The sequence below is a fragment of the Ambystoma mexicanum genome, chromosome 7p, assembly GCF_040938575.1.
Source record: "Ambystoma mexicanum isolate Mex_15411 chromosome 7p, UKY_AmexF1_1, whole genome shotgun sequence".
Lineage (NCBI taxonomy): Eukaryota > Metazoa > Chordata > Amphibia > Caudata > Ambystomatidae > Ambystoma > Ambystoma mexicanum.
Window position 1 is genome coordinate 143909764 of NC_090939.1, and position 12375 is coordinate 143922138.

The 12375-nt window shown below is 48.6% G+C and overlaps 1 protein-coding gene across 1 annotated transcript in view; it reads left to right on the forward strand.

Annotated features, from left to right (window-relative positions):
• The window catches only part of TMEM39A (transmembrane protein 39A), a 632890-nt gene that overhangs the window by 610322 nt on the left and 10193 nt on the right, over positions 1 to 12375 (forward strand). The window contains exon 8 of the mRNA XM_069635929.1: positions 2733 to 2853. Within this exon, the coding sequence (XP_069492030.1) occupies positions 2733 to 2853 (121 nt within the window). The remainder of the gene's footprint in view (positions 1 to 2732; positions 2854 to 12375) is intronic.

The window sequence follows — 12375 nt, forward strand, 5'->3', positions numbered from 1 at the left end:
TTACCTGTCATCTCAATATGTTCCAGGGGATCTCAATTCGCTAGCGGACGCTTTAAGCAGAGATCCCCTCCCAAGAGAACACGAATGGTGTCTACTCAGAGAAGTCGTAGAAGACATCTTCTCACAGTGGGGTTTCCCCACTACAGACCTATTCGCCACAAGCGAAAACAGGCAATGCCCAGAATTTGCATCCAGGTTCCCCCAGCCAGACTCCAAGGGGAACGCCCTGTGGATGAACTGGTCAGGAATGTTTGCCTACGCTTTCCCACCAACCCCTCTCATGAGGAAAGTGGTCAACAAGATGCACAGGGAATCGATGACGCGCATACTAGTTGCTCCCATTTTGGCGAGGAAACCGTGGTTCCCACACCTACGCAGACTAGCGGTGTGCAAACCCATCAGACTCCCGTGCTGGTACAACCTACTGTCCCAGCACCAAGGACAAACCGTGCACCCTCAACCCAACTTAATGAATCTGGCAGCATGGCTCCTGAGGTCATAGAGTTTGGACATCCCAATTTACCACAGAGGTGTATGGACATCCTAAAGGAAGCTAGGAAACAAAACACAAGGCACTGTTACTTTGACAAGTGGAAGAGGTTCATTATCTGGTGCCAGAGTAGACAAATCAACCCAGTTGATTGCACTCCTTCCAATATTGTCACTTACATGCTCCACCTGCTGGATGCAGGCCTGGTATTTAACTCACTAAAGGTACATCTGGCAGCGCTGTCAGCCTACACCACTTCCCATAACAAGGTTTTGTGGTGGAAAGTACCAGTGGTTAAAGCCTTCATGGAAGGGTTAAAGAGACTCTACCCTCCAATTTCAAACCCACCACCTGGTTGGGACCTTAATGTGGTGAACCATTTGAACCCATGCATAAAGCCAGTCTCAAACACATGACCTATAAAACTGCCTTCTTAGTAGCCATTACATCCATAAGAAGGGTCAGTGAAATTCAGGCTCTGTCAGTGCAGGATCCTATCTTTACTGTTCATAAGGATAAACTGGTTCTACGAACACACCCTAGGTTCTCGCCTAAGTTTATTTCTAAATTCCACGTTAACCAGTCCATCGAGCTTCCGGCCTTCTTCCAGGACCCTCAAAGCTCGGCTGAGGTGAAACTACTAAAACCCTAGATGTGCGTAGGGCGGTCCTCTACTATGTAAATAAAACCAGACCGCTAAGGAAAACAGATCAACTGTTTGTCTCCGTAGCTACAGGCAGAGAGGGGGATCGCGTCACTAAAGGTGCCATCTCGAAATGGATTATTAACTGTATCCAGCTGTGTTACTCACTCTCTGAAAGAACTCTGCCTTTCACGCCAAGAGCCCACTCTACTAGAGGCATTGGGGCCACTCTGGCTTTCATTGCAAATGTACCCCTTGACACCATTTGCAAAGCAGCTACTTGGAGCTCTATTCACACTTTTACTCAGCCTTACTGCATTGACACCCATTCCAAGGCAGATACACAAGTGGGACAAGCGGTTCTAAGACACTTATTTGCTCATGACCCTTCTCACATCCCACCTCCTTCTTCAGGTACTGCTCGCTAATCTATGCACAGCATGTGATCTCAGCAGATTCCACAAGCCTCAGAAGGTATACATTACTCACCGTAATCGTATTTCTGATGCTTGTATCTGCTTAGATTCACATGCGACCCACCCTTCCTCCCCTCTGAGAGAAGGCGCATGGTTGCTTGTAGTCTTACCTTTCTATCTATCTGCTTGGATTATCTGTACTCACGCTACTCCTCATGCTACCTCATGTCAGAAAAAATACAATCTGAGGATCCTAGACGTGTGAGGGATCTTGGGTACAGTGGACTTCACACTAGGGATAGTATTACTGGCACGCCCTATGTCGACGCCCATTTTCGAGTTTCGAAAAACAAACTGTAATACTCCGCAGCTTCCACTAGATGTCGGCCTATGCACAGCATGTGAATCTAAGCAGATACAAGCATCAGAAATACGATTACGGTGAGTAATGTATCATATATATATACATATATATATAAATATATATATAGTTTGTGTGTTTTTAATTAGCTACAGTATTCTATGTTAATGCATCAGTGTTGTTAAATAAGTGTATTGTTCTGCCTACCTGTGTGGACACTCTGTTGCTTGACAATCCGATGTACATGTTATTTGTACTTTGCACCAAGCTTCTGACCTATTTAGTCTAAGCCTTACTGCAAAGCCTTGACCTTTGTGTTAAACCTGTGCCTTTCACTGAAATTGGGTTCCGGGAACACTACACCAGTAGTAGCTCAGTAAAATCTTCAACAAGGACACTTGATGATCCAACTTATATGCTGGCTGTGTGACACTATCACATGTAGATGTGTTTGTGTGTTTGTCGTGGTGATTGCAGTGCTTGTAGAACGTTACAATGCAAATGGATGTGTTGGTTGTCAATTTCAGAGTGTTGTGCATCAGAGTATAACCCCAGTCTCTGATGCTCAAGTCAGGACTACATTAGAGCTATATGGCAGGCAGTTTGTCTTCCCATTGGACTACATGGACAGGTGCTACCCCTCCATTAGCCCATTATGCAGCATTAAACTTTCTGCCAAGCGGAATGCAGGTTTACCAATATGGAATGTGTTTTTATGGCTTAGGCTTTATTGAGTGTATAATCCAGCATGCCACTATTGATGCAGACATAAAGTTTCTAAATTACTTTTCCTAATGTTACATTCCTATTCCTTTTCTACAGTTGGACAGAAAACACAATATGGCCCCAGGGCGTACTGGTACGACACAGTCGATGTTTATACAAGGCAGTGGGATCTTATAATGTAGCAGTGCCTTCCGATGTCTCTCACGCTAGATTTTATGTAAGTATGCAGCAGTGGGCATTTTTTCATATTTGAAGTGTCGTGCCCTTAATATCTGTGTGTTTTGTGGTGTATTTCAAGTGATAATGTATATGGACTGGAGGAACAGTAAATGAGCAACCCAAGTGTCACCATTCAGCTTGGAGAATGGACATATGGCCACAAATAGACTCAATCGGCAATCACATGTCTACTTTTATCACAGGAGTCTCTACTCTCCAACTACGGTCTGTATACCCTCCTCACTGTTCATGGAAGGACCAGCAGAAATGGCAGAAGTGTGCATCCTCCACAATCCTAGGTGGAAGTCCAAACGAAGAACACCTAAAACAAAATCGCCATGATCAAACGATGCAATTTAAAATGCTCCTCAACATACTGTTGTTTCTACTATGCCAAATGTTTAAGCACATGCTGCTTCAAACACTGCACACCACCATTAATACCTGGGGAAAGTCCTCCTGCACTGCACATTCCAGCAGTGGAAGTGGTCACCAGCACTATAATGTAGAGAGTAATGGCAAGACTATTGTAGACCCCAATACCTCCTCTGGGTCGCCTCACCACTACTGATACTTGAAGGTAAGTCATTTCACTGAATTATGTCACCTGTTAAGTTATCTGGGTCTGTTCCCTCCAAATTTTAAGGGGTGCCCGTTCCCCCACATTAGATATTAACTTGTCTTTTGGAAATTGCTATCTTTGCGCTAAAGTTTTAGCAGCGAGCATGAACTCAGAATGTGATCACAATGACATTTCATAATATAGTTCAAATATATTGTCTGCAAACTCCTAAATTCTTATCATTAAAGTGACCCCGATAATACTTGATGTGATACAATACTTCTAATAAGAACAGCATAGCAAGTGGTCTTTAAATCATTTGTTCAGCAGATGTTTTACTTGTAGGACTGTGTGCCCCCTTTGCCAGCCAATCGAGCTAGGCGTATCATCTGCTTGCAATTTAGCACAACCTCTTGCATGGTAACGTTTCCGAAAACTCCAGCCCAGCATGCAACAAAAGCAGTTTTTAATGTGTTATTTCCAGCAGAAAGAGGTGATTCTAAATGGCACTCTGCACACTTCCAACCACCAGAAGTCTAATAGAAGCCCAGGAGATGAGAAAGAAGGACATACCCTTTAGCAAGTAGCTAGAATAATTGTCCTGGGAGTGGTGACAATCTGGCATCTTATCCCTGCCAATGTTGGTTCCTGAGCAGATCTCTACCCAGTCCCAACCTCCAGATTGGCAGCTTTCGACTATCTGGTAGAGAGAGACTGTTGTGAGGTCCGAGAAAAGTAGCACAGGTTTCTCATTTTTAAAAGACCTACATCAAGAAATGAACAAACTTGTGTCAAGGGTAAAATCTTATCAGTGGACCAGATATTTTGTATTTGTGAGCATGCACACTGGGCACCTGCACCATCATAGCAGTTCCCATTGCGCTGTAGGCATGTTGACGGTCAACTATTCCCTATAGCAAAAATTCTAGGAACCATGCCATCTTTCTACTGTAATGGATGGCATGGTTGCTGAACACCTTCCCCTTGCCTGCCGTTCATACACTCCTCTACGACCTCAAACAGAACCAGGCTTATAAAATTGTCTTTGTCCCAATGTGGACCAAAAGTGGTGTTATTGTCAAAGGGTATGAACCCATAGACCTACGGCCCTTTAAGACGATGTAGCAATACTTTGAGTAAATTCTGCATCCCCATCCCCGACTCAGGAAGTTGTCAAAACAGGGTACACTTTTATTTGCAATTATCTAAAACCGGGAGTTACAACGGACATCGACATATGCTCGATTTCTCTCAGCACATCTTATACAAAACACAACTTGTATAGTAAAAACTTGTCATCAATCACGTCGCACTACGTGGCAAACAACAAAAGCCTATTTGGGGATGTGATGGGTTTACAAGGAACATCGAAGTATACTGTAAAAAAAAGAGGAAGGCGAGCCGCGCACTTCAATTCCCTTGTGCACTAGGAGGGGTGTTGGTTTCTGGTCACCTGATTTGGTAACATGTTAACACTGCAGCTACCAGAATCCCTAGAGACTAAAATAGACTAAAAGAGCTGCTAATTGGAATCACCTGAATATTAGCACAACCTCCCTGATGATTGATTGTGACTGGGAAGCGCTAGGAGGAGAAGAAAAACTGAGGAACTGAACAGCAGATTCAACCATGTTAATACTTGTTAAATTGTTTTTTGGGATCTAACCCAGTTACTTTTGTATCAGGTCTAATTTGACTGGGAACTGGATTGCGCGCCTCGCCATCCACCTTACATCGAAGTATACGTTCGGGGGAAGTGATTGGGTCTCTACTGTCATGTGGGCAACTAAGCCCATCCCAAGTGCAAGTCATCTTCTGTGTCATACTAATACTCGACACTTCATTGGTTACACAATCTATAGGGCTCTTTGATACATGGCCCTCTACAATTAGTTGGGACCCTTGTACCCTTCTGGAATATTCCACACGCTAGCAGCACACAGGCTACCACTCCAGGTGCAGGGAGGGCCGGCGTGGTCATGCCTCCCCTCCCAATTAGCCCAACATCTATCATCACTCTTGCAGTCTGCCAGTCAATTAAGGCTTTGAACTTGGCCTTGCAGAAGCGCTCTGTGCCTGAGAATAAAAGGGAGTATAGGCATAGTTTATCTTCTGGTTTCGGTGTAGCTCGACCCATTGTCTATTTTGATCTGAACATGTGATTGGAGACCGCATTTTCAAGCTCTTTGCTGCATTTAATACTATTAAATGATGAACATTTGACGCCTTCAGTGTTTTTCCATTCCACCTCAAACAGAAGTTTGTTTCTTTCTCACGTTCATGTAACTACTGGATGGACAACCAGGCTCACGGTGGCCTCAACTTCTTGGTGCTGGGCCAGCCAAGCCTTTCTTGAATTTCTCCTTCGCCATCAGTTATTTTCCAACTGCGCCACACTGAAAACCCTTTCCAATCACCGGGTTTCAACATCCAGATTCTATACATTCCTATGTATATAAATTGGTGCATCGCCGCAAACTATTCACTATGTAGCCAGCCTTTAGATCACTTTGTCTACTTGCGTTACTGCATCTGAACAAGTGTAAACTGATTTTGCATCTTCAGCGTTTCTGTAGCATGAGCATCTTCATCTCGAGCCCGGTATGTTGATCATCTTTAACTCCTCCTCTTCAAATCTTATAGAATGTCTGTTCTTTTGCTTCGTGCATCTGTTCTGGGTGCGTCATTTCTGCTTTGCATGATGTTACCAGTCTTCTTTTTCACTCATTCTCACACTTGTTCCGGGACTTTATCCAGAAGGCCATCATATCTTTGTGAATGCATATAGGGTTTTCTCAATGGTTACCTTGTTTCAAAGATTCTTTGCGGTAGAGGCACCCTCACTGCTACGGCTTGTGTCGCAATTTCTGGCTCCCAACATATAGGCAGCATGCGGGCGGAGCTATTGGTGGGGGTACTTAACTCCTTCTCTACAGATATGCTATTAGTTGTACCTTGGGAATGTGCAGAGAAGGCCCTCCACTCAGCCCTTAAATTGGTAAACGGTAGGCCTTGTTCCTGATGGGTTATTTTGCAGAAGACCTTGCCCCTGGACATTACATCAACCAAAGCCTTCACGGTAGACTCGACAGGTCTGAATTAAGTTACTGCCGTTATAAAGCACTTAGTGTTGTGTTTTAATCGATCCAAAAACAACTTACTCCATGCCTTTGATTTTCACTGCATAAAAACTCCCCACCTTGGACAAGTTAAAGATGGTAAATGTTGTGGCCCTCAAGTTTTTTTTCACATGTATTTTCTTCCCAAGCACACAAGTCTTCTCCGTTTAGGTTGGAGCATTTATATTAAAAGTTTATGATCACCCATTTGGCAATACTGACATTTATATAATCCTGGCTCTAGAGACGTAAAAAGCACATACTTGGAAATCCAATGTCTGCCCGTGCCTGGATGCCTGACCATCATGTTTTCTCAGCTAATATATATCACAAGAGTTTTCTGATGCCTGTCATTTGTAGGGTATTTTGTGATTCTCCAGCATGGGGTCTGGCACGGATTCACATGCTCATGAATATTGCCCGTCAGGTTGGGATGGTCTCAGGTAATAATGTCCCCATACATAATGTTGCCGGAAAAAGGCAATGGCGACTTTATATATGGGGACTGGTTGCAGGGATGAACCCTGCTCCCCTTGCAAAACCAGAAAATATGTCAACTTTTTTGTCAGGAGACATTTCTGCGTGGACGTTATTAAATGGAACCTCTGGGAATCCTCTGTAAAAGAAAAAACTGTTAACTTTCACTTACGAACTGTGTTTCTCCTTTAAACCAATCACTGTCCTCTGGGTCATACGGCCCCATCCAATGACAGTCTTCTCCCTAAGCCCCTCCTCTGGCAGCCACCTTCAGATTTTTACCGCACACTTCAGTGTTGGGAGTCCAAGTTTGCTCTACGAGCTACTTCTACGTTTTTTCATATTTTCGACAGAAAAAGGTTCTATTTCTGTTCCAAAAGAGCTTGTGTGCTCTCTTCTCCATCTGCAGGCAGCAGCGACCCGTTGTTGGTAAATTTCAGCGCCCCTCAAGGGCGAAGATCGTCGAAGATTCCAGAAGGCCATCAGGCCTCCTTCCCGCCCTCCGACCATGAAGGAGGGAAGGTCCCTCTTCAAGCCCTGCACCAAGTCCGGGCTACGGAATGTGTTTGTTGAAGACGAGTACTTGCAATGCCTCTACTGCCTGCATCCAAACCACAAGGAAGTGGAGTGCGAGATATGCCTCGGGTTCTCCAAGAAGACGAGGGATAGGCACAGTAGACTGGAGGCCTCTGCCCTGTGCTCCGAGCATGGTCATGCCTCACCTAGGACTGGCCGGTCCAAGTAGCAGTTTTAAGTCATTTGAGGGCACCACATCCTTGGGGGGCCTAAGACAAGGCAATGAACCGCAAGCTTGAGTCCTCCGGGTTCGTTACGGAAACGGGTCCCTATGTGGACAGAGCGCGATCGACATCACTCTCTGCCTCCATTGCCAGCTGGCAATTGAGCTCCTCCTTGAAAAGGAAGTTATCCAACTCGGCTAAACTGTGGGAAAAGTCAGAGAAACCACTGACGGAGGAGAAGAAGGCAGAACAGCCCAAGCAGGCCCAATTGGCACAGGATAAGACCTTGTCGACGATAGAGCGAATGGCAGCTGCTCCTACGACAGCTAAGGGGGCTGACCCTGTGAAGGCAGCCCCCCAGCACAGAAGGTATCCCTGCCCCCGAGGCACGAATCTGCTGCAGTGACTTTGGCAAAGTCTGGTAGCACGCCGGATAAAAGGGAAAACCGGCTCAGATCCTAGTCCCAGTCCGTCGGGGGGCGGGGGGAGGAACAGGGGTGAGGGAGGCCCCAAAACAGCCCTCCCAGTCCTTGGCCCAACCCATGGTGGTCTTGTCCACGGATGACGAGGACCAGGAGTCCTTACACACAGTTCACGAGAACGTGGAAGAGGACGGCAGCGGCACAGGCCCTAGTGTTCGGATCCCACCAGCTCAGCCGAGGGATGTGTCTATGGACATTCTGTCGACCCTTCACACCTTGGTGTCGGAGACCCAGAAGAGGATACCACTGGGCCCGGTTCCAATGGCCCCCAAGGCTCCCGATCAGCCTCCAGTGAAGAATAGGAACAGTCATCCGTCGCCCCCATTTCGGCCTCCACTCCCGCGTTGGGACCTTTCTCCCCCAGCAGACACACTGGAACGGATACTGCCATGATGACGACGAGGATATTGTCACAACAGACAGAGATTCTCCACACTTGGATGCGATACCTAGGGCATTCCCCCCCCCCCTGGATGAGGTGGGGTTGTTACATTCCATGATCGCCAGGGCCTCCTAGCTATTCCAGCTTGTTCCCGAAGAAACCAGGAAGGAGGGTGTCCTGTACCAGAGGCACGAGGCAAAGAAGAAGACAATCATGGCGGTGCCCCTTCTCGATGAAGTGTGGGAGGACGGCAGACAGGACAGGGGAGGTAGCATCTGATCACGCCATCACAGTGGCATTGGACGTCGTAGACACATGATTCGGGCAGATGGGGAGCGGTGTCTGCCTTCATTGCCACGGTTGGATGAAGGCCAAACATTTCTGCCAGAAGGTCCAAGCGAAGGTGCTGGACATGCCCTTAGTTGGAGATAACTTATTTGGGAAGGTCGTCGATGAGTCCCTACTGGCCATCAAGGCGGATACGGAGACAGCCTGTTCCCTGGGCACCCTCCAGCAGCACCGCTGTTCTTTTTGCTCCACCAGAGGAATGTCGAACAGGTCTTCCAAAGGTTTCTCCTCATCTTACCATCAGCCTTCCAGATCCATGACTCAGGAAGCCTACAGAGGCCGTTCACAGGCCTACAATAGCGGAGGACAGCGTCGCCGTTGCCTACAGGGAAGGACGCCAGCGCCGAAGCAAGCCTGACCTGACGAGGACATCGGGCCCCCACCCGTGCACTGCGGTGGGAGGCCGGCTGACTAAGTGAGTCGGCAAGTGGAGATAGATCAAAACCGGCAGATGGGTGCTGGACTCTCGCCCAAGGACATACACTGGAGTTTCAGCACAGGTGTCCGCGGATCCCTCCGGTGGCCTCGTCAAGAGCAGCACATCCCTCAGCTCCTAGAAGAGGTACGGGCCATGCTACAAAAAGGGGCGATGGAGCTAGTTCCCCAGCAACTCCGGGGCTCCAGAGTCTATTCCAGATACTTTCTGGTCAGAAAGAAGACGGGGGCTGGAGTCCCATTCTAGACCTACGACGTCTGAACAAATACCTCACATCCCAAACATTCAGGTTGGTCTTGTTGCAACACCTGCTGGGCCTACTGGAAAGAGGAGATTTCTTGAAGTCACTGGACCTGGAGGACGCCTACTTCCACGTCCCCATTCACAGGAAACACCAGATCTTTCTACGCTTTGTAGTGCAGGGACTGCATTACCAGTTCAAGGCCCTACCTCTCCGTTTGAAGTCGGCACAGGTGGTGGCCCATCAACGCCTACAAGGCATGCCCGTATACCCATACCTGGGTGACTGGCTGACTCGCGTCCACTCACAGCAGCTGGCACAAGGACACACGGAGGCGACCGTCCGGCTACTAACTAATCTGGGATTCTCTGTCAACTATCCAAAGTTCTGCTTGACGTCATCGCAGTACACACTCTTGCTGAGCTCCAGGCTCAATACAGTGTCTTGCCTGGCGTCTCCCTTGGAGGAGAGGAAAGCAGCCATTCCAGGGAAGGTGCAGCGGTAGTCGGTGAGGACGGCGACTGTGCGGGCCATCAAGTCGTTGCTGGGCATGATGTCTTCCTGCATCTACGCGTCCGGCTCTGCAGGTTGCAGATGGGGCCCCTCCAGGAATTCCTGGATGCCCACTGGATACTGGTGTCCAGGAGCTTCACAGACGAGATTTCATTCAATGACGAGTTCCGGTGGGCGATAGTATGGGTGGGCGTTCGCTCCAACATTGCCCAAGGCACGGGGCCTTCGCTCCAACATTGCCCAAGGCACAGGATTCCAGAACCCACCATACCAGGAGACGGTCACCACAGACGCCTCCCTAGAGCGATGGAGAGCACACACACCAGACGTCTGCACGCCAGAGGCCTGTGATTGCCTGAGGAGAAGGTTCTTCATATCAACTTACTGGAGCTACAGGCAGTGTTCTGGGCCTTAAAGTCATTCCTCCGGTCCCTGAAAGGCAAGGTGGTGAGGATCTTCACGGACAACACCCCTACCATGTTTTACATCAGAAAGCAAGGGGGCATTCCATCCCTGGCGCTCTCCAAGGTGGCGCAGGACTTATGGCGATGGGCCTTCTTACATGGGATGTTCCTTGTCCCTTTTCACCTGGCGGGAGTCGATAACACCATCGCAGACTCCCTCAGCAGGGAACTCCGCTCCTGCAATGAGTGGGAGCTTTGTCAGGATCAGGTGGACTGCCTGTTCGCCGAGTGGGGCAGGCCCCAGATAGATCTGTTTACGATGGCGACTAATTCCACATGCAAGAAGTTTACCAGCAGGTTCCACCAGCCAAGGAGCCTGGGGCACGCGTTCTCCTTTCCATGGGAAGGACTGTTTTTGTATGCGTACCCTCCGTTCCCTCTCCTGCTACGAGTCATCAACACACTCAGATGGTGTCCGTGCAAGATGATGCTCATTGCCCCGGCGTGGCCGAGGCAGATTTGGTATCCTGACCTCGTCTGTCATTGTCACCCCCGGTCAAGCTGCTGGCAGTTCCAGTTCTTCTCACCAGAGAAAAAGGCTCTTGCAGCCCTAGAATTTGGTGGAGATGAGTTGCCCCCAGACTGCAGAGAGGTCCTCGCCAAGGTCAGGGTGTTGTCGACTTAGAAGTGCTACCGTCACAAGTGGAAGCATTTCACTACGTGGTGCCGGTCGCAGAAGATCACCCCGCTGAGGGTCATGGCCACGCAAATTCTTCCATACTTGCTTCCCTTGGCCAAGGCGGGCTTGGCACATGCTTCTATCAAGGTGCATCTGGCGGCTATCTCCCGCCACACCAGGTCCCCAGGAGGTTCTTTGCTGTGGTCTCATCGACTCGTCAAGGAGTTCCTCAAAGGACTTTTTAGATCTTTCCCCGACGGTGATGACGCCTGCCCTGGCTTTGGAATTCAGTGTGGTTCTGACAAGGCTCATAGAGGCCCCCTTATAGCGGATGCATCAGGCCCCTCTCGTTCCTCTCTTGCAAAGCTGCTTTCCTTCTGGCCATCACCTCTGCCAGGAGGGTGGGTGATATCCAGGCCCTATTCTGCAAGCAACCATACCTGACTTTCCACGATTCGAGGGTGCTGCTGCAGACGCACCCATCTTACATGCCGAAGGTTCTGTCGGAATTCCACCTAAACTATCCTTTGGGGTTACCTGTTTTTTTTCTGAAACCTTTGTCACCAGCACTCACTGGACGTTATACATGACTCATGAACGTTTTTGGAAGACTTCACAACTGTTTGCGAACTTGGGTCCTGTGAACCATGGGAAGGCCTTGTCCAAGGCTTCCATCTCAAGGTGGCTCTCCGGCTGCATCATGCACTGTCATCTGTTGGCGAGCTGACCTCTGCCCGGCCATCTGACAGCCCCCTCCACCAGAGCGATCCCTGCGATGACGGCGTTCCTGTCTGGTGTGCCCCTGCAGGGCAGCAATGTGGAGGTCCACGCACACCTTCACAAAGTTCTACTGCATCAACAGGGATTCCAGGGAGGAGTCCAGAGTCGGCCAAACAGTGCTTTGCGACCTGTTCGCTTGAGGTGAGTCTGTTCCAGAGGTAAGTTAATTGCTTCTGTTGTGCCTTGCCACCTGCCGTGGTTGTGTAATTTTGTACTGCTATGTATTCGTTATTCATGAGCAGGTGAATCCATGCCAGAGCCCATGCTGGAGAAGGAACAAATTACTTACCTGTAACTATTGTTCTCCAGCATGGGTCCGGCATGGATTCACATGCGAACCCTCCCGCCGTCCCCTCT